The 24287-nt window shown below is 36.7% G+C and overlaps 1 protein-coding gene across 5 annotated transcripts in view; it reads right to left on the reverse strand.

Moving 5' to 3' along the window:
- The window catches only part of NUBPL (NUBP iron-sulfur cluster assembly factor, mitochondrial), a gene marked incomplete at its 5' end in the record, with an annotated part of 331565 nt that overhangs the window by 13355 nt on the left and 293923 nt on the right, over window positions 1-24287 (reverse strand). For 4 of the 5 annotated variants that reach the window (XM_082853543.1, XM_082853541.1, XM_082853540.1 and 1 more), the window contains 2 exons: window positions 718-838; window positions 20436-20521. In XM_082853543.1, coding sequence (XP_082709669.1) covers window positions 718-838; window positions 20436-20521 — 207 coding nt within the window. The remainder of the gene's footprint in view (window positions 1-717; window positions 839-20435; window positions 20522-24287) is intronic. The other variant, XM_082853542.1, reaches the window with a different exon arrangement.

Genomic DNA, 24287 nt, shown 5'->3' on the forward strand with positions numbered 1-24287 from the left:
AACATGTTTCCTAAAAAGTCCATTAAGTTGCTTTTGGATTTGTTAAAAATCATGTTTTATCCAAAATCTGTGTTTTGCTCCTTTAACACATGATTTTACTTCTCAAAACACTAATGAATCCTTCAATTCAGTAACATGAACTGTATAGACAGTGTAAATTTCAAGGGGCATATTTTATAGACATGGCATAAAAAGATTACAGAATAAAAAGGTTACATATAAGAAGATTACAGAAAACAGAAAATACTGTTTTCTACAGCAAAAGGACTAATAAATTCAGAACTGATCAGGACGGCATTTCTTCATACACACCAAGAACTGACACTTCCAAAGGTTGCTACAACATGCAGAACAGGTATTTCTGTATATATATCTGCTTATACTGAGAGCTGTCTTCCCAACGTAGCAAACAAACTGAGGATCATTATTTAAAATGTGGGCTTCAAATCACAATACTCAAACCACAAAACTCTCCTCTCAAATTCAAGTTATAGGCAGTTTTTATCTATAGCAAGAGTTATCATAATTGGCAGAACAAACCCCCTATTCAAAAAGCCTTCCACTAATGAAGTATCACAAAAAGCCAAAGAAAGGTTAACACACAGAACTGTGCTATACTAACGATTTAAAACACAAAGCCAAAAGCAATTCATCCTTTTCTGAGACATTCTTCATCACCATGCCTTTTCTTTGTAAAAGAATATCCTGTGGTCTTACCTAGAATATCAAGATCAAGGGTCCGTGCTAGTCTCCTTGCACCATCAGCACCAAAAATATGAGTTTTGTGTTTACATTTTGGACACTGGAAAACACTCATATTTTGGACAAGGCCCAGAACCTAGAATAATAAAGACACACTGAAATCAAAACAAAATTAAACCAAGTTTCAATCCATTATTTCAACAAGTTTTTACTGCATGCCTACTAGGTTCCAGTGATACAATAATGAATAAGTTATGGTCTCTGCTCTCAAGGAACTCAAGCTGGTGGGAGAGCAAGACACATGTCATTAACTCTAATAATGAGATAAATGCTAAAGAGTTATAAATGACAGGGATCAAAAAATTCTGTTTGGGAAGAATGAGAGGGACCTCTGAGTTGCCCAGAGAGAATCGCTTCTTCAGGTTGAGTGTGAGAAGAGGGGTTGAGGCCTACAGCAGGAATTCTAGGCAGAAGAAAGAGCATAAGCCAAGGCAGCGGACTACAACTTGTGTGGCCTTTTTGGGCTGCAACCCAGTAAGCTGCCAAGGCAGAAGCTAGTTTGGTAAGAAAGGTCAGGGTCAGATGGTAAGGTGCCAAATGCCATTCCTGTATTTGAGACTTTCTTCTTGAGACAACAGAGATGGTACCAAAGCAGCAGTGATACGCAATAAGATGTACGCTTTAGAAATTCACTTCTGAGGGCAACATGGGAAAAATAGCAGGAAGAAGCACAGGAAAAGAAATAGTTAAGAAGCTAACTGTGGACAAAGCCTCACAGTAAATAACAGCTAACACATACTGAGCGCTTATTCTATGTCAGGCACTGGGATAAGTGCTTTATATGCACTATCTTATTGACTCCTCACAGAACTTTATGAGATGGGTTTTTATCATCTCCTTTCTATAGGTGAGAAAAGTGACACAGCCAGCAAAATACTGAAACTCAGCTCTTATCAAAATGTTATTGTTCAAAGCAAAAATTTAAAGCTATATACAAAGTGTCCATCTCTTTCTGAGTTTCCCCAACTTCTGGCACAAACTAGATACTTCATAAACGTTTGTTGAATAAAACAGACAGGTTCTGCAAATATAATCCTTATTCATGATCCTTTTAATCTTACTTTTTATTGATGGGAAGCTGTGGTTCTCTTCTAGAATAAAAATGGGGAAAACAACTATCAGAGGCTTAGAGATAACAATGTCTGTATCATCCTATCAATCCCACCAATAAGATTATCATTATGGGAGATATCTCTATTAGAACATTTGCATTTTAAATGCAGAAGAGAACCGATAGTCCACAATGAAACATATAAATAAGAAGGTGATCAAATTTGTTATTCTTTCTGAAAAGAGAAACAGGAAAGACTAAGGTTTTCTACAACACATGTAAATGAAGACAAATAGTGAGGGACATGAGTATGTAGGTAAGCATTTTCCAAATATCATATGCCCTTTTGCTGATGTAAAGTATCACAAAAAATAAATCACACTGTATTTTGGTAATTCAGCACCATCTTCAGAAAGTTAGAGGAAAACCTAGCTAAATACCACACAGCTTATTTTATTCACTATGTCTATATAATACACTCATTACTTGGGTAGTTTTACTGCCATTTATGTTAAATGTGATATACCCCCTAACTGTAACGCTTTCAGCTTTAATGTAAAAATATCACTCTAGAAGTGGGAAAAGGAGAAACACAACGTGAAAATTTAAGTGAGGGTATATTCTAGTCCAGAGAGAATGGGAAAAGTATTCCTTCTCTGGAATCTCTTAGACTTCCCAAGATATAGAGGCATGGAGCAAGAGTGTATTTGAAGTTTGTTTGTGATTAACTTACTATTAAGTTGTTCACTATGGACTGTATAAATGTCTCAGACATTCTCTATATAGACTACATAAATGTCACAGACATAAGACTATAACCAAACTCAGTCTTTAATGACATCCTATTATATGCCAGTAACTAGGCTAAACACAAGGTGTAGCATATAGTGGTGAGCAAAACAGACTTGGAGCTTGCACACTAATTGGAGAAACAGATTGAAAACTTAGTGCAAAAATGTATTTTATAAACTGTAACAGCTTCTCTAGAAGCAAAGTACAGAGTATTATGAGACTGTAGAAAAGAGAGGACTCTATCTACCCTGGAGTCACAGAGGACTTCCTGCAGGAAATGTCTGATCTAACAGTTAAAGCAGGTAAAAACAAGGAGAAAGGGAGGAAACACACTCAAGACAGAAGTAGGAGCATGTCTCCTGTCTCCTTCAAGGAACTGAAATGCAGTATAGTTTAGGTATGGGGTGAGTGGTGCGAGATGAGGCCTGAAAAGTAGGCTTACAGGCCGTTTAGTGTCTGGGTTATATGAGTACAGAGACACCACTGAAGGGTTTTAAGCAAGAGAGACCACTGTGCCTATAGTTGTAGGAGACTCATTTCTCAGGACTGTAGGGTTTTAAAAACAACATGGAATGGAAAAACTAAAAGGACTTGTCTTTGTGTGTTTATTTTCTTAGACAAACACAAATCCAGGGCTGTGTGCTCTGAAATCAGTCATTTCAGAGGTGATAGTTTATAGTACTGTCTAAAATACTCTAGGTCTCCTCCTGCACAGTTCTCTGCATAGGATTTTTTTCCTGGGCACAAGGTTAGCATTTTTCTTCTTTGCAATTAGGTGAGGACATGTAACTTGCTCTGGACAATGAAATGTGAGCTGAAGTGACATGTGTCACATCTAGGCAGAAGCTTTAAGTGCTAATTCCCCATTATGTTTCCCTCTGTCCCTGGGACTAGGAAGCTTCCAGAAAGTGGCTGCTCCATCAGCCTGGGTGCCAGAGTAAGAACAATGCAGAGGAGTGTTACAGCCAAATCATAATGGACATGTAGCATGAGAGAAATAAACTCATGTTGTTTTAAGCCACTGAAATTTGAGGGTTGTTAGTACACATAATCCAGCCCATATTGGCTGACACAGGGGTGTAAGAAGAAAGTATTAAAATTTCTATTTCTTCCTTATGATTTCCTTTTTAATTCCAATTTTGTATGTGTGTTATAATGAAAATAACATATTGGCACAGTAATAAACGTGTACTATATATAGATACGTAGAATTTACAATATATATTTATATATAGTATACATTATAAAATCTATATATAGGTACAGATAATTTATATTATATATCTATATAATTTATTATATATCTATATACAGTATACATTATAGAATCTCTATATCTATAATTATATATATATTTTCAAACATCATTTATTAATTAGCATGTATAATCAAAACAATTTAGAGATAAACAACCCTCTCTATGTTTGAAATTAAGAGGTTGTGATACCTAAGCTTGGCTCTATTATTGATAATATTCTTCTAGTTAAAGGATAAATGCCCTAATACTGCTTCCTAGGTTACGTTGAACAAAGTAATTCCTCTTAACTCTAGAATTCCTTCATCTCAAAAACTTCCCACACAAATACCACTTTCCCTAAAAAATAAAAGTTGTAATGGAACAGAAGAGTGAGCCCAGAACAGACTCACACATGGAAGTCACAAATTTATAATAGAGATGACACAGCACTGCAGTGTTAATTGGATATCCATATGGAAAATAAGGAATCTTAACCTTCTATCTCACACCATACACAAATATTAATTACAGATGGATTGGAGAGCTAATATGAAAGATAAAACAAAACACGTTTGGAAGAAAACAGCAAAATAAACTTATAACCTTGGAGGCAGGCAAAGATTTTTCTAGCAGGACACAAAGAAGCACTAACATAAATGAAAATTTTTTGTTAAATTCGACTACTTTAAAATTAATAACTTATCAGAAGACATAGTTAAGAGAGTAAAAAGGCAAGCTATAGAGCAAAAGATGATATCTATAATACACATATATAACAAAGGACTTTTATCTAGAATAAATAAAGAATTCCTACAAATCAATAAGGAGAAAAAAAGCAGATAATACAACAGAGAAACGGGCAAGAGACTTAACAGGAACTTCATAAAAAAAGATACCCAAAGACGAACAAACATGAGAAAAAGTGTTCAATTTTAATTATCATCAGGGAAATGCAAATTAGAACCACAACGAGATACCATACATTTATGCTTAAGACCTGATTAGAACAGAAAAACATCCTTGTGACTACAACAACCCCCCCCCCAAAAAAAACCCCAAATACCAAATGTTGGTGAGGTCATGGAACAACTAAAACTCATAGCTTCAGTGGAGTGTAAAGTGGTACACCATTTTGGAAAACTGTTTGGTAGTTATCTACTTAAAGTGACGTATGCCTATATTAAGGCACAGTATTTCCACTCTGTTATACATTAACAAAAAATATGAACAGTTACCAAAAGACATTATAAAAGTGTAACTAATTATCCAAAAACGAAAAACTACACACATGTCCGTCAACAGTAAAATGGACAAATAAATTGTGGTATATTCACACAATTGAATGCTACACGTCAATGAGAATGAGAGAACTATAGTTACAATCAACAGTATGAGTGAAGCTGTCAAACATAATTTTAAGCAAAAGAAGCCACACAAAAGTATATACTTATTATTCCATTTATATTAAGTTCACAAACAGATAAAACTAATCTATGGTGTTATAATTTGGGTTCTGCTTTGGGGGTAGTGATCAGAAGGTGGCACAAGGCAGGAGCTTCTGGGGTACTGGTAATGTTCTGTTTCTTGAATACAAGCAATGGGTGTGTTCACTTTGCAAAAATTCATTGAGCTATATACACTCACAATTTATGCCCTTTTGTGTATGTATATCAGACTTCAATAAAATGTTGGCTTTTACAAAAGGTGGTCATGTGAACAGCGGCCAATAAAGCAATAAGAACAAATAACCAAAATGATGTTTTATTGGTCATCTTGTGAACCTGCACCCAAAAATAACCATCTGTTTTAAACATTATAGAATTTAAAATATTCTATAAAAACAGAGAGGTTGCAGTAAAACTAAGATGAGGTCTTTGGGAAGAACAATCCCCTATTCTTTCCACATGACACTCCAAGGAAAGAACTGAAATAAAAGCCTAAGCCCAGAGAGCTCTGAAATGATGGAGTTCTAGACCAGCAATGTCTAATAAGGTAGCCACTAGTTCACATGTGGCTACTAAACACTTGAAATGTGGCTAATCTGAATTGGGACGTGCTGTAAGTGTAAAATACACACTGGATATCAAAGACTTAGTATAAGTAAAAGAATGTAAAATATCTCAATAATTTTTTAGAGTTTACAAGCTATTCTTTAAGTTTTTTCATTGAAGTGTATCATGAATACACACAAAAAGTACACAAATCACAAGCGCATGACTGAATGGACTTATCATAAAGTTAAGTAGGCCCAGGTTACCATGATGCTGTCAATAAAACATTGCCAGCACCCTAGAAGTCTCCTTGTATACTCTCCAAATCAGGTTGCCAAAAGTATAAACTAACAACCTGGTGGTTAGATTTCTAACAGCATAAATTAATTTTGTTGTCTTGAATTTGATACGAATGTAATAATGCAATGTATTCTTCTGTGTCTGTATGATTCATCCAGCTAAACCGTGTACATCTGTAGTTCATTTTCAGTGAGTCCTAAGATTCCATGATGACTATATCACAGTTATGCATTCTCTTGTTAGATCATCCGTGTTGTTTCCAGATTTTTATAAACAATGCTTCTACGAACGTTTTAATACATGTCTTTTTTGCTGGGTATTAGGTTATGCATATTTAACTTCAGTTAAAAAAACGCCTGTTTTCCAATAAAATTCTACCAATTTATACTCCCACTAGCAAATGAACGAGAACTCCAGCTATGCCACAGCTTCATCAACATTTGGTATCATCAGGCTTTTTCATTTTGGCAAGTATAGTAAGTATGGAGTAGTACCTCATTATGCTGGATTTTCAATTGTCAATCTGTTTATACCAGGAACTATATTTCCTAGAATCTCCTTCCTTATATGGCTCCTGGTTAAAGTTCACCACAGGTAAAGTGGCATGAGATTTGGGAAGAGAAGGTGTAGGCTTAGGCCTTACACTCTAAAGGTTTCCTGTGGGCAGAGGTGGTGACAGAAATGTGCAGACGTACAGGTGCATTCCAGTTTGTTCTCATTCTGCCTCTGCGCCCAGCTCTCCTGTGCACTGTGGTTTTAATTTGTGTTGCCAAAATTAGTAAGGAAGTTAAGCATATTTTTACATGTTTATTGGTCATTTGTATATTCTGCTCTGTGAAGTATCTGTTCAGGTCTCTTGTCTTTTTTTTCCATTGATTATGTGGTTCTTTTCCTACTGAATTGTCAGAATTCCTAGTATTTTTAAATGCAATTCCTTTTTGCTTGATTCTCAATTTTTATATTGATTTCATGCTGAAATGACAGTATTTTCAATATACTTAGTTAAGTATACTATTAAAATTAACTTTACCTGTCTTTTCCTATTTTTAAAATAATGGCTACTAAAAACTTTAAAATCACATTTGTGGCTTGAATTACATTTCTCTTGGACAGTGCTGCTGTTGACAACTAAAGGCTGACTGTAGAACTTATTTTGATAGTTCTCCTACCTAATGTTGCTCTAAGGTCCTAAAGATGCAAAAAAAAAAATTATCAGGGTCTGTGATTTATGAATATTTTAAAAATTCAACAGAAATGAAACATTTACCTTTAAGACTATTCAGGACAGATAAACTGTCAAGTTTCTTTGCTTTTAGTTGAAATTACATCAACTGAGTATGCTAACACTCGTGTGGTTATCTCTTTCTGTTCAGAAGCTCATACAACAGTCACACACACATATATTTAACTAGAAAAGAGAAAATAAATTACTTCCTAAGATATGCAGACTATGTGGCTGAACAAGTTTTTCAAAACATGGGGTTAGCTGGAAGAAAATTTACAAGAGAGCTTCCAGTATTAAAAAGATTAGAAAATACTGCCCTCTTCATTTAAGAGCAGTCCTCTATACTCAATTATTTTTGAACAGGGGTAGCTAATGTAATAAGAAAGAAGATTATAATGCCCATATTACAATTCATAAAAATTCTGCTTTTAAATAGGAAAGAATACATATCTACACGACCACCCCCTACCCTCACTCCCCAAAAAAGCCTTATATTGTGTGAATACTTTATATGTTGTTAAGCTGTCTGTGTTTATTGTAGAGCTATTTTGTGTATCCTTTGATCATAGAAACATTAGAAAACTGCTGCTTTGCCATAGCTTAATTTACATAATACCACTGAGACGCAGCTGTAAGCATGCTCAATCATTTTTTAATGTCTCATCAAAGTATAAGATCCTTTTTTCTTTTTACCTCAGCTGGTTTTACTGAAAAAAGTAAATGCTACATGCCTGTCTAACATCAGCCACCACAAACCTTTAGCATGTTTTTCTTACATTATTCTAATCCATCACTGGCTCAGGAGGGTACCTCTTTTATTAACTTTTAAAAAATTGACTGTCTTGAAATATCAACATTGTCCTGAAATACTGGATTTTTGTGTCTAAATGTATTGAATTAAGCAGGCTCAAAAGACCCCAATTTTAATTTCTTCTTGGCATTTTAAACCCAGATTCAGGTAAGTAACAAGCAAGATTTTCAGGTTACTACATAATCCAATTTTTCAAGGTTACAATCAGGTTAAATTCTTGCCGGATGGAACCTGTCACAAGGATTAAGAACTATGATTTAAGAAAAAATGAAGGGGAAAAACTCACTGTTAAACAGAGAATGAATAATAACAAATGAAATTATTAGATTCACAAGTGCTTTTCAGTTCTCCATTAGCCTTGAACCAGTTTTTGGTATATTCCTTGAAGCATGTGTACAGATATTATAATTTTAAAAAATGAGATGGGTGTTCTTGTTTTCTCTTTCAGAAGTAGTCTGGTAATTAATGGGGAGGCCTGCGTTCATTCTCCTCTCAGGGACCAACTAACTACCTCCGGATCCATGAAGTACAACTTAACTTCTCCATGCCTTGAATTCTAAAATGAGGGATTGTAATGATTTCTAAAACCTACCACTGTAACAATAACATTCAGAGCTACCCTTCACAATGTCATGTGCTAAGACCTATGCAAAGTATTGTACATGTAATCTCACTTAACTGCCACAACGACCTATGAGATGGGTCACTAAACACTTAAGCTAAATTATTTGCTCAAGGTCACACAGTTAGTGAATAACAGAGCCAAAATTCAAATCAGCTGGGTCTATGTGTGGAAGTCACAAAACCAGACGACAAGTAAATGAACTGCAGGATTTTGTTCATGGAACTAGATGGCCTAAAACTATTGACCAGTCAACCCAGTTCAGTGGGGAGATTTAAAACAGTAATTAAGAGCACAGTTATAAGGGAAGACCTGATTTGAACCATCTTTATCATTCACTGATGCAGCTGAGCCTCAGACATCATTCCCTTCTCCTGGCTACGAAACTCCCCTTTCCCTTAACACCCTCAGTATACCTCTCCTGACTGTCAACAGAACCTATGGTCCCCTTAACTCCTCCCCATTTTTCAATCCACCAATTTTCTGTCTTTATTTGCCCTAGGCAATCAGGACCCCAAAGGAAAGCAAATTTAAAGGAGACTCCTCTTAATCTCTCATGCTGTGATATTCTATGACATTCACATTACTAAACCTCAACTCTAGATAACCCACAGAAATAGCAATTAAGAATGTGGGCTCTGGAAAGCAGACCATTTAGGACAGGATCCCAGAGGCCCACTAAACAGATGGGTAGCCTTATGCGAATTATTTAATCTCTCTGTACTACAGTTTCCTCATCTGCAAAATGGGGAAAATAATGTTATTACTTCACAGGGTTGTTGTGAGGGTTAGATTAGTTTAATTCATGTAAATCACATAAAACAGCATTCTCGTTTAAAGCATACATGGACTTCTGAGAGATGCTAGAGAAAGACAAAAATGAGCAAACATCTTCAGTCTCTAAGATGCAACTATGGCCGAGATGCATAATGCTACCTACTCAGTCTTATAAAGGTTGTCACTGAAGAAAAGTCATTTTTCAAAAGTGGAAAGATTACCCAATTGTGCAGAAGGAAGCCACATGCGATACATCATGTGCAAACTAATAAATAGCATTCCTAGAAAGAATACTAACAGCACCTTCCAAGGCCTGCAAAGCCAATAATGAAAGGTTCTCTAAATACATCAAAGGTATTAAATTTCTCAAAGAATCAAGGGAGAGAACTTGATGATCATAGAGGAAAAAACTATGCTCAAGGATGAAAAGAATAAATGTGTCACTTGCCTCCACTTGCATGTAAGATTACCTATTTCTAAATTGTTTTGTGAGGTAGATAGGCTTGAGGTATTAAAGAAAATAGAACTTTTGGGGTCCAAAAGACAAACTAGATGCTGAACAAGCTCCGAGACAGATATGATGAACACATAAGTTTTGAAGGCATTCAAGGGTGAAGATGTGAAACTCCTGGTCCAAATGGATAACCTACTGCCATGAATGGTGACTGTGCCAGAAAAAGAATAAACTACAATTCTGATCCTCATCACTAAGAACAACATGTAGGGTCTTTGGTAATAAAAATGGAAAACGGAAAGAAAACATTGATAAGAATCAACTATTTTAGGTTCTAAGATCACCTAATTTTTCTTAGGAGACAATATAATCATTAACCCTTACAAATAAATACCACAAAATCCACACCGCAGTAGGACTGTTTTTTTGTTTTTAGCCAGCTGGAAAAGAAAACCTGCTGGCTAAAAACAAAAGCAAAATTCCTATCTCTCTTTTATAAAATAATTAACTATTTGCAAGGCTGAAACAGTCATAGAATTTTCTCTCTCTCTCTCTCTTTTTTTTTTTTTGGCTGAGTTGGGTCTTCGTTGCTGCGCACGGGCTTTCTCTAGTTGCGGCGAGCGGGGGCTACTCTTAGTTGCGGTGTGAGGCTTCTCATTGCGGTGGCTTCTCTTGCTGCAGAGCACGGGCTCTAGGTGTGTGGGCTTCAGTAGTTGTGGCATGTGGGCTCAGCAGCTGTGGCTCACAGGCTTAGCTGCTTTGCAGCATGTGGAATCTTCCTAGACCAGGGATCGAACCCATGTCCCCTGCATTGGCAGGCGGATTCTCAACCACTGCGCCACCAGGGAAGTCCCTAGAATGTTCAAAATTAATTATAAGAAAAAAAAAAGTTCAGTGACCAGCATTAGGCTTTAATATATTTGTTGCCACGTCAACTATAGCACAGACAGCTAGCTGCTCACCAAAATCCATGGTCTCATCTTTCTTGCTTAGCACATAGCTAACCTATGTTTCTCAGGCTCCTTGAGAAACATGAATGTGATCACATAACATAGTTTTAGTTGGGGGAATGAGAGTGTAAGTACGTGTGCCACAACCAGGCCTCATCCATAAAAAGCTCCCATGACATCTCTCTGTACTGTCTTTCTCTTCTGGCTAGCTCAAATGAGGATGGCCCAATGGTGACCTTAGAAGTCACACTTTAAAATGGCAGAGGCTCCAACAGCCTAAATGACTTTGTGGAAGAAAGCCACCATGCTCACCTGTTTATATACTAGTACTGTTACATGAGCAAGAAAGAAGCATCTATTGTGCTTGCATCATTATAAATTTTGAGGTCTACTTGTGACAGCAATTAGCCGACATTAAATAATGCAAATTTTAAATAATGCAGAATTTTAGACTCTAAATAACTTTAACAACTTAATAAATCTAGAGAACAATTTAGGCTCAACTAAAATACTCAAGAAATAAGGAGATCTCAAAGACACTATTTATCTAAATTTTTAAAAATTTCTTGTTAAAATTCTTATTAGCAAATAAAGAGACTAGTCAAAATACCTAGGCCAAATACAAAAACACCTATGAACTATAAATTTATGTTTCATGATAGCAATTATAATAAACATTAGTTATATAACATTATATTGACATGGAGTGATTAGATTGTACCAAACACTGTACTAAGCCCTCACTTAATTCTCACCTCAACCCTCTGAGGGAAATACTATTATAATTCCCATATAATGAATGAGAAAACTGAGGCACAGATTAAGTAACTTGCTCAGGTCATACTGCTAAAAAGTGACAGATCTAGGATTTGAACTCTAGCATTCAGACTCCCGAGCTCACCCTTCTTAACTACTATGTAAAAGTGCCTCTGTAAGCTGTACCCTACTGCCTTAAAATTATAATACAATTTCTAATGTAATTTAATTTGCAACCATAAAAGATATACTTAAAGAATATAGCTCTCTATGTGCTTTAAAAAATCTGTGTATAAGAGGCTACAAATATACAGACAAATAAAAAATCTGGTTCGGTTAGGAGAAGGGACAGTCACATACATCATGTGATGTGAATAGTACTAAAAAGGCCAACACCAAATCATTTTCTCTACCAGTCTCTTCCTTGCCAAACAGTTTTAAATCACAATGCTTAGAGATAGGGCAGGGATTTGTGACTGAGAATCTAACCTCTTATTTCTAGTTCACTGTCAACCTGAGTAAAAAACTAGCTCCTGGTAGATTTATTAACGGCAGCATAACTCTCAAAATCCCTTTGATTTCTGCCTTTTTTTTTTCTAACCACCCTACTCTATGTAATCAATTGCCAAGCCTGTCTATTCTTCTTTCAAAATGTCGATTACATTTATTTCCCTTTCCATTTTCATTGCCATTACTCTAAATCAGACCCTTACTGCCTATCACCTACACTAGCGTTTTCCCAACTTATTAAAACTGTCTTATAAGAAAAATATTTGACATCTTGATTTGATACAAAAATACACGTATATATGTTTATGACTGAGACCATATCCCTATGAAATAACACTTTCTCTTCCTAAGGGCAATTTACCCTGATATTGTTTAAGAACATTGGTTACATCTCTCACTGAATTGATTTCCTGACTCATTTGTGGGTCACAACCTGTACTGTGAATGACTGTGACCATTGCTAATGCTTCCTTACTGCCTCCACACTCTCCTGGCTCCTATTCTTTCTATTCATCTCTATCAGATTAAATCCTTTTAAAGCTCCACTCTAATTTTGTCTATTTCCTATCCAGCATTCTTTATGGACGCCTCTAAAAATCTCAAGAAGAATGTCCAAATTTCTTACTCTAGTGTCTAAAGCTTGACTAAACCTAGGCCTAGCAAAGACATATCCAAACATATTACTTCAGCTATAGACAAATTGAACAACCCTGAACACTTGTGATTTCCTGATTCTTTTCAGACTGAATTCTGTCCCTCCCCCAGTCCTGTGATATACCTATGAAAATCCTCCTCCAATCATTCCTTCAGTATATATTTAGTGCAGCTATATGTTCTGAACACAGAAGGGGGTCAGTGGCTGGAGCTGACCTTATGGCACTATAAATGTGAAAGTACTGACAAAATGTGAAAACAGTTACAAAAGGGGAAACAGAGTGTTACTAAATCATACACTAGAAAGAGCTTACCTAGTCAACAGGGTCAGGGTAAGTCCCCCAGAGAAAGAGCTGTTCAATCTAAGCACCAAAGGGGGCTTCCCTGGTGGCGCAGTGGTTGAGAATCTGCCTGCCAATGCAGGGGCCACGGGTTTGAGCCCTGGTCTGGGAGGATCCCACATGCCGCGGAGCAACTGGGCCCGTGAGCCACAACTACTGAGCCTGCGCGTCTGGAGCCTGTGCTCCGCAACAGGAGAGCTGGCGACAGTGAGAGGCCCGCACACCACAATGAAGAGTGGCCCCCGCTCACCGCAACTAGAGAAAGCCCTCGCACAGAAATGAAGACCCAGCACAGCCAAAAATAAATAAATTTTTTAAAAAAATCTAAGCACCAAAGGATAAAAAGGAGCTACAGGTGAAAAGTGAGGGTAAAGTGTTCTCAGATGGGGAAACAGCATGCTGAAGTCCATGAGAAGAGAAACTATGGAAATCTTCCAGAAGTGAAAGACGACCAGGTTGCCTGTGGCAGAGATAATGCCAGTCAGAGCGGCCTTGAGGTGGGAACAGCAAATTGTGGATGGCATTATATCCCAGGTCAAATATCAGTATAGGGAGTATTCATCATATGCATGCTACATGCCAGGTAGTGAACATTTAAGGATTTTTAAGGCATGTTTCTTGCCCTCCAAGAAGAGCTCACATTCTTCTGATGGGACTGACAGGTAAACTTGTAGTGGGATAAGAGCCAAACTAGATATATGTTCAAGTCGTTCAGAGAAAAAATTATTAATCTTTTCTGGTAGTTTGGGAAAAGCTTCCTAGAGGATGTAATGCCTGAGCAGGGATTTGAAAAATGAATATGAACTGACAATGGCTTCTCAGGGAAGGGACCAGCATGTACAAAATTACAGGGACATTAAAAACAAACAAACAAACAAACAAAAAAGAATGGCTTTTCCATGAAAACCTTCCTTGATAGCCCAGAGAAAAGTGTTCTCATGTCCCTCAGAATTTAGGGCCCCTGCACCATAACAGAGTTAGTCTACAAAATGATAATGTACTTAAGGAAAAAAGAAAAAGGCTTCATCCTCACCTTTTTTTAAATCACCAATGGAGCTTACCACAGTACTTGGCTTATAGAAGGCACTCAATATAAGTAAATATATATTTGTAGAATAAACTAATAGCTATTTATTGAATTAAAATTAAGTGATCCCTTATGTACAGAAAGAATAAGAGAGTATACTTTAATATACTTTTCAGGAGCTGGAAAGGAGATTATCTAAGAAGAGAGGGCTGGATAGTGAAATCCCTGTGACTCTAAAAGTTCAAATGGTAGGGGAAGGGTTCCAAATTGAGGTGCCTGGTTTTCCCTTATAAAAGAAGGCAACAAAAATGGATGAGGTAAACAAGATGAAAAGACAGCCCTCAGAATGGGAGAAAATATTTGTAAACAAAGCAACTGACAAAGGATTAATTTCCAAAATACACAAGCAGCTCATGCAGCTCAATATCAGAAAAACAAACAACCCAATCCAAAAATGGATTTAGAAGACCTAAACAGACATTTCTCCAAAGAAGGTATACAGATTGCCAACAAACACATGAAAGGATGCTCAACATCACTAATCATTAGAGAAATGCAAATCAAAACTACAATGAGGTATCACCTCACACTGGTCAGAACGGCCAGCATCAAAAAAATCTACAAACAATAAATGCTGGAGAGGGTGTGGAGAAAAGGGAACCCTCTTGCACTGTTGGTGGGAATGTAAATTGATACAGCCACTATGGAGACCAGTATGGAGGTTCCTTAAAAAACTAAAAATAGAACTACCATATGACCCAGCAATCCCCTGCTGGGCATATACCCTGAGAAAACCACAATTCAAAAAGAGTCATGTCCTACAATGTTCATTGCAGTTCTATTTACAATAGCCAGGACATGGAAGCAACTTAAGTGTCCATTGACAGATGAATGGATAAAGAAGATGTGGCACATATATACAATGGAATAATACTCAGCCATAAGAAGAAACAAAATTGAGTTATTTGTAGTGAGGTGAATGGACCTAGAATCTGTCATACAGAATGAAGTAAGTCAGAAAGAGAAAAACAAATGCTAACACATATATATGGAATCTAAAAAAAAAAAAAAGGTTCTGAGGAACCTAGGGGCAGGACAGGAATAAACATGCAGACGGAGAGAATGGACTTGAGGACATGGGGAGGGGGAAGGGTAAGCTGGGATGAAGTGAGAGTGGCAATGACATATATACACTACCAAATGTAAAATAGATAGCCAGTGGGAAGCAGCCGCATAGCACAGGGAGATCAGCTCGGTGCTTCGTGACCACCTAGAGGGGTGGGATAGGGAGGGTGGGAGGGAGACTCAAGAGGGAGGGTATATGGGGATATATGTATCACTTTGTTATACAGCAGAGACTAACACAACATTGTAAGGCAATATACTCCAATGAAGATGTTAAAAGAAAATGGATGAGAATGACACAGCACATAAAGTAGTCACCATTAAAAATGTGTAAGATTGAAAAATTGTTATTATTTAAAAAAAATAGTCTATCTACAAATACTGAGATAATCAAGGATTTGGCAGAGTTGATATCATTTCAAGCAGAGAACAGAGAATTTAATAGTCATCTCTTCTTCTCCTTTCCCTATCCGAGCCTTGAGTTTTAAGAAATTATTTAAATTAACTTCAAAATGTTCTTGTAGACATTAATAAACTCTGACCATACCAATGAATTCCAAAGACATCACTGTTTCCATGGTAACTAATGCACTTCAAAAGGAAAAAACAGAGAGCAAGACTAAAACCCAGGGAAAAAATGAAATAAAGTGGTATACACAAGGCATAACATTTCTCCTTTGCATTTATGGAACACTTTCTAATTTCAGACTCCGAGTGCCAGAAGGATCTCAGAGGTCATCAAATCCACATCCTACTGGAAGCCAGGATTCCCTTTACAATGCAGCTATACAGTGGCTGTCCTCCAACTGCTTACAGAGCTCTCTGCTGGGAAGTTCTCACTCATTCACTTGCAAAGATTACTGAGCACCTGTCTTGCTCTGCAGGTTAAGAGATGATTAAGACATTCTCCCTCTTTTTCCAAATTTTTGCTGTTTAGAAGGCAAACAACTAAAACGGGTGAAAAACGAGGGCTATAATAAAGGTACAGGAAGAGTCAAAAAATAATAGAGGGAGTATGCATTTCCAATGACTTTCATTTCCACTCCTCTTCAGCCCCACACATCCATGAGCAATCATATCCTGTACCTTGTCATGACCCAGGACTGCTCCGACTCTGCAAACTTACACTCCGACATCCACTTTCAGATCACAAACAGCTCCTTTACTCCATAACTAATCCTCCACTGGTCCTATGAGCCTTATGCAGCCCAAGATCCTTCACCTGGAATACTCCCTTGCTGACAGCCTCAACTTTTATCCTTCAGTGGCACCCACCTAACAAAACTCTGGCTTCTTCTCTTTTAAAAACTTTTCTCTCAAGGATTTCATGATGCTTTAGAGTGAGCTGGACACATGCCTTCACCCTCATCTTACAGGAATGAGAAGCTAAGCATTCACTTAAATGCTGATAGAATGGCTATTATCCTGACCTTGAAGTGGCAGTAAGAAGGATTATGAATTATTTGTTCTCATAATTTTTGGTGGATAGCTCTAAGTTTTTGCTGATTTATAGTTTAAAATCTCATATGAGTAATCTTATTTAGTTATCTGAGTAGGCATTACTTGCATCTCGTTTATCTTGGAGGGCATAATAGGAAATAATACTGTTAAACTAAGTGCTTCATTGAGACAGTTTTCTATCTGAAATGGGCATTTGGTTACCATTGCTTTAAAATTTTTCCAAGCTAAACTTCAAACACAGAACACCATGGGGGGTTTTATCACTCATTTATCCTCATACAAAACCAGGCCCTCAAACATTTTCCAACTCTGCTAGTGAGAATACCCTCAAATCAACTAGGAGGTAAGCACACAGGCATCATCTTTTCCAGGGTCCTCAATTTTCATAAGGGCATGTTGATCCATCCAGAGCTCCATGGCTTACTAACTGTGTACAGGTCTGCACTAACTGGCAAGGGAGAACAGGTACTTGTTGAAGAGGATCATCTCAGCTCCACTACTCTACAATTTTATACTTTTCAGAAGCTCCCCTGAGATAAAAAACATTTACAAAAGCTTCCCTGAGAGTCTATTCATTCTAATACATCATTGGTTCTTACAATGCATCATGCTCTCATTGAAGAATTCTCTCCATACCAAAACAAACACAAAGTGTACAATTTGGTGGGGATGGGGAAGGAGAGAGAATCGTGAGACCCTCTGAAGCTAATCCCTGGCTACAGTCTAAAAAGCTCTGCTCTAGGCACAAAAACAGACATACGGATCAATGGAACAGAATAGAGAGCCCAGAAATAAAACCACACACCTAGAGTTAATGAATCTTCCACAAAGGAAGCAAGAATGTACAATGACAATCTAGTCAGCAAATGGTGTCGGGAAAGCTGTACAACTACATGTAAATCAACGAAGTTAAAACACACCCTCACACCATATATAAAAATGAACTCAAAATGGCTTAAAGACAAATATAAGACATCACACCATAAAACTCCTAGAAGAGAACATAGGTAAAACATTCTCTGACATAAACTGTAGCAATGTTTTCTTAGGTCAGTCTCCTAAGGCAAAAGAAATAAAAGGAAAAATAAACAAATGGAACCTAATCAAATTTACAAGCTTTTGCACAGCAAAGGAAACCATAAACAAAATGAAAAGACAACCTATGGACTGGGAGAAAATATTTGCACATGATACAACTGACAAGGGCTTATTTCCAAAATATACAAACAGCTCATACAACTCAACAACAAAAAAACAAACAACTCAATCAGGAAATGGGCAGAAGACCTAAATAGACATTTCTCCAAAGAAGACATACGGACGGCCAATAGGCACATGAAAAGATGCTCAACATGGTTAATTATTAGAGAAATGCAAATCAAAACTAACAAAGAGATACCATCACAGAATGCCCATCATTAAACAGTCTTCAAATAACAAATGCTGGATAGGGTGTGGAGAAAAAGGAACTCTCCTATACTGTTGGTGGGAATGTAAGTTGGTGCAGCCACTATGGAGAACAGTATGAAGGCTCCTCAAAAACTAAAAATAGAGTTGCCATATGATCCAGCAATCCTACTCCTCGCCATATATCCGGACAAAACTGTAATTCAAAAAATACACACACCTCAATGTTCATAGCAGCACTATTTACAAGAGCCAAGACATGGAAACAACCTAAATGTCCATTGACAGATGAATGGATAAAGATGATGTGGTATATATATATACAACTGAATATTACTCAGCCATCAAAAAGAATGAAATAATGCCATTTGCGCCTACATGGATGGACCTAGAGATTATCATACTAAGCGAAGTAACTCAGAAAGGGAAAGATAAATACCATATAATATCACTTATATGTGGAATCTAAAGTATGGCACAAATGAACTTATCTATGAAACAGAAACAGACTCACAGACAGAGAGAACACACCTGTGATTGTGGGGGTGTGGTTTGGACTGGGAGTTTGGGGTGAGCAGATGCAAACTATTATATATAGAGTGGATAAACAACAAGGTCCTACTGTATAGCACAGGGAACTATATTCAATATCCTGTAATAAACCATCATGGAAAATAAAACCAAAAAGCTCTGCTCTATAAGCTCAAAAATCTAACCCTGAATTAAGCAAGGCCACTAGGAGCCATAGAGATGGAAGCATCACGTTGGCTTCTTACTGAAATGCTTGTTCTAAACCACTCTCTGGCACAAGTCCACTTGATTTTGATGAGGCACACTAGGAGGAAGAACCCTCTATTTATGGTTACAAAGGTGACAAAAATGTGTTCATTACAATCAGGGTTTCTTTTATTTCTAAGGACCTAGAGAGTTATGCCTCTCTTCTCTCACCTCTGCTTCTCTTGAGCAGCAAGCTTTTTTTTTTTAAAAATTTTACTTAAGTATAGTTGATTTACAATGTTGTGTTAATTTCTTCTATATAGCAAAGTGACTCAGTTATACATACATACATATATATATATTCTTTTCCATTATGGTTTATCACAGGACATTGAATATAGTTCCCTGTCCTATACAGTATGACCTTGTTGTTTATCCATCCTGTATATAACAGTTTGCATCTGCTAATCCCAAACACCTGTTCCTTCCCTCCCCTACCCCCCCACCCCCTTGGCAACCACGAGTCTGTTCTCTATGTCTTTGAGTCTGTTTTTGTTTCGTAGGTATGTTGATGTGTATTGTACTTTAGATTCCACATATAAGTGATATCATATGGTATTTATCTTTCCCTTTCTGAGTTACTTCGCTTAGTATGATAATCTCTAGGTCCATCCATGTAGGCACAAATGGCATTATTTCATTCTTTTTGATGGCTGAGTAATATTCCATTGTATATATGCACCACATCTTCTTTATCCATTCATCTGTCAATGGACATTTAGGTTGCTTCCATGTCTTGGCTGTTGTAAATAGTGCTTCAAGCTCTCTTTTAACCTCATGGAAATGGACAGTTGTATAATGGTTCTATGTTTCTTTCCCTGTGGCTGCTGCAAAATTCATGGCATACTTCTAGCATGTATTTAAGTCCCCTAATGGCATGCAAGTTATTCACAGACTTCACTTCTGACTCCACCTGATTTTAATTGTCCTTTCTTTTATTTTTATATTTTTTATTTTTTTGCCATTTTTGTATACAAAATTCTTAGATACTTTCAAGAAAATGGTGAGTTACAAATGAGTTAAACTGTAGAAGACAGAAGGAAAAAGGTTATCTTTTTCACCTGTTTCCCATCAGTGATCTGTTCAAGTGTATCTACCTAAATAATTTCTTAAAATTCTCTTATTATTATTTTTTCAGTGATAGCTACAAATAGTTGAGAAAGGTAGTACTTGTTCAGAAAATTCATGCCTGAAGGATGTTCTAGAATTCTCCTTGATTAATATAACATGCATATATGTTTGTGCCTATATATGTGTTTTTAGAGTAACCATCAAAATGAAGTAGGGTGTTCATACAGATTTCTGCACAGAACTAAATTAAAATTTGGATTGTATTTCTCAATGATTTGCTTTTTCAGTTAGAAGTGTTTCAGATTTTTGCAACGATGAAGGTGTAAATGCTTACAGGCACGTGGACTTTTCGAAACATCTCAGCTCCCTTATGTGCGTCCATCAATGCAATGTCCTGGGGCGTGGAGATAATCACAGCTCCTAACCAAAAGAAAACAAAAAGAGAGCAAAATGATGCTATCACATAATTCCTTATGGAAAGATTACTTCCAAAATTATGTTGATTATACACTAAAAGAGTCTACTATATTAACTATTTAGGTAATTTGTATAAATTTCACATACATGAATGGGAAAGACAAGGAAATGTCTACTTTGCTCTTGCATATTTTTGACTCCTCCTAAAAGTACAACTGACCTGTGATTCAAGGTCACAGCTGTATCATCAGAACCTTCTTCCTTTTCAGACAATGTGCTACGTAAAAGATGTACAACGTAGGCTTCACTTTCAAGAACCTAACACCCTACTTGGGGAGACCCAAAATTAAGGATTCAACACAATGTGCTAAGCATTTTAATAAGGTAGGCCTAGAATGTTATGGAGTTATAAAACAAGAATAAAGGAAAGGTAACTAATTCAATCTAGGGGAGAGGATAGCAAAGGTGATAATGGATAGGGTCAGGAAGCAGGTGATAAGAAGAAATGGGGCAAAGTTTCCAGAAAGAAGTGGTAGCTAAGCTGAGTTCTAAAAGTTTGTATTACAGAAAACTCACTAGTGTAGAATACACTGTGGAGAATAGTCTGGTGGGGTAAAACTAGGAGCTGTGGCAGAAGTTCAGATGCAAAACAGTGGTAGCCTGAACTAAGGCAGCACTGAGAGTAGATGGAGATGGAGGCTTTCCTGGGTCTCCACTATTATCTCACAGAAACAAGATGGTTTTGAGAGTTTTGAGGGAAAGGGCAGTGCAATTTTTTCTGTAAGTGGAAACACCAGAGACCTGGTTATGATTTGTAGACACTATGAATTTCTTAAGTTTTGTGGTTTCTTCTAGATGATAAACTGAAAAAAATGAACATATCCCAGATCACCTGGATGACCATCATCTTATAACTAAATATACACTGCCATGACATTTCAGCATCCAAACCATCAAATTGGCAGTTCTTTGTCCCAGCTAAGGAGAACAGAGGTATAATTAACAATAAATAACTGATGGCACCAAGTGAAGAGCAAATGATACTATTAAAGAGTACTGTCGGAAGGGATAATTTGAAAAAGTTAAGAATAGAGGAAAGTGGAAGTGGAACCAAGTTCTCACAAAGCATGTAGCAACAATATAGGCACGCCAAACTCAGAAGAACTGTGCAATAACGTCTTTAACATCTTTTTTAACATCTTTATTGGAGTATAATTGCTTTACAATGGTGTGTTAGGTTCTGCTTCATAACAAAGTGAATCAGTTATACATATACATATGTTCCCATATCTCTTCCCTCTTGCGTCTCCCTCCCCCCCACCCTCCCTATCCCACCCCTCTAGGTGGTCACGAAGCACCAAGCTGATCTCCCTGTGCTATGCGGCTGCTTCCCAAAACTGTAAAATCAGTTTTACATTTGGTAGTGTATATATGTCCATGCCATTCTCTTTGTCCCAGCTTACCCTTCCCCCTCCCCGTGTCCTCAAGTCCATTCTCTAGTAGGTCTGCATCTTTATTCCCGTCCTGCCCCTAGGTTCTTCGTGACCATTATTTTTTTTTTTTAGATTCCATATATACATATTAGCATACGGTATTTGTTTTTCTCTTTCTGACTTACTTCACTCTGTATGACAGACTCTAGGACCATCCACCTCACTACCAATAACTCAATTTCGTTTCTTTTTATGGCTGAGTAATATTCCATTGTATATGGGCCACATCTTCTTTACCCATTCATCTGTCAATGGACACTTAGGTTGTTTCCATGTCCTGGCTATTGTAAACAGTGCTGCAATGAACATCGTGGTACATGACTCTTTTTGAATTATGGTTTTCTCAGGGTATATGCCAGTAGTGGGATTGCTGGGTCATATGGTAGTTCTATTTTTAGTTTTTTAATGAACCTCCATACTGTTCTCCATAGTGGCTGTATCAATTTACATTCCCACCAACAGTTGTGCAATAGTATTTAGCTACAAATTCATCTTGCAATTGGTATTTTCATTTCAGCAAAAACTTCATCTTTCATATTAATATCATTAATTTGAATTTTATTGATCTTGTAAGTTTGCTTGAATTTAATTTGTTATTGTTTTAGTTTTAAAAAATTATATAAGAGCTATAAGTTTAGGGAATCTGTGTTTATGCTTAAAGTAGTCTAATAATAAAAATAAGTCTATTTGGGGCATGGGGCAGATTATTTTCCTTTAGAAAGAGGGTCTTTTCATTAGTCAAGTTTCAGAAACACTAGCTTTGGAATTCAAACAGAATCAGTATTCAAATTTTTATTCCATAGCTGACTACTGGTGTGACTAGGGTAATAACTTAATCTCTTTGAGGTTCAGTTTCTTCATCTACAAAATGGCATAGTAATACTCAGGTCACAGGATGCAATAATTTAATGAACTAAGGTACATAAGATACTTGACATGATGCCACAGGGTAAACATTCAATAAACGGTAGCTGTGTTGGTAACACCATTTTTGTTATCTTTAATATTGTTATTAATACAAATGTCTTAGAAGTTGCTAGCAAGGTCATTTTCATATTTGCCATCAGGCAGCTCATCCTACTTTTCAATTTGTTCCATGGATCACTACATTCTTCTATTCTGATTTATTCTTCCGAAAAAACCAAAAATGAATTAACATTTCTCTTTTCCCTCTTTTAGAGATTGATGGAAATAACCTCTCTGCAAAAGTGTACTCAACTCTACTCTTTACAACCAATGTATCTCCATAAATTGCCTCCTTCTAGATTCTGTTATCATATCCAGGCATTTGGAGGGGAACTAATTCCAGTTCTGCCCCCATCCACCTGTGTGACTAACATTGGGCAAATAACTCAGAATCACTCAGGTCTCAGTTTCCTTAGCTGTAAAATTAATGCAAGGACAGACAGTCTTCAAGCTAGCTCTCTGATTATATGAGTTAGCATTCCCTCTTAACTATAGTTTCCAAAACCACCCCTGTTCAACCTGACTGCCTCAGTAATCCTATTTAAGCAAGTGTGAAAGACTACCTCCTCCAAAAATTATGGCCCCTCAGTCTCAGAGCCATTCTCTTCACATGGAAGCAAAACCTCCTTGGCTATTTCCTCCAAATTCTCTCATAACTATATACTAGTATGCAGGGAGTTTTCTATTGCATTAGCCCTAAAAAGTACCTTTAGCTTTCATATAATATAAACATTTTTTGTTTGAAACACCCTTTGTCCACTATTTGTATTACCACTGCACAATATAGTTTCATGGATGGTTATGATTTTTCTCAATTTTTTATCAAACAAAAGTAATAACACAATGCTGTGCACAAAACAGGCACTTAACAAAGGATCAGGGTTTAAATAATTTTCCTATATTTTCAAATCATTCTAGACTACAACTGTAGTTCTTGCCTTCTACTTAATAAATTTTAATTTTTCTCAGGGACCCTGGAACATGAACCAATATGAACTAGCCTAGATTTTCCCCTTTATACCATCACTGATATGTCACTTCAGTTTGTGACGGTTTGTTAGAAAACTTGTGCTCCCTCTACTGACCATAAGGAATGCTAATAGCAACAAAGAGAATGTTTAGTTTGCAATAAGTGGAATTATTTTCTGGGGGTAAAAACACAGTATCATAAAACACCCATCTCAAGAATCCCATGGAGAATTTTCTATCCATTGTCTAGGGTAAATGTCTAAGTCCAAATAATTAAATAATATTGTTTAAATGTTATTTTCCAAGTTGTAATCTGTGTAAGGGCTTTTTAAATCTCAGCT

The sequence above is a fragment of the Leucopleurus acutus genome (assembly GCF_964270905.1).
Source record: "Leucopleurus acutus genome assembly, chromosome: 1".
Classification (NCBI taxonomy): domain Eukaryota; kingdom Metazoa; phylum Chordata; class Mammalia; order Artiodactyla; family Delphinidae; genus Leucopleurus; species Leucopleurus acutus.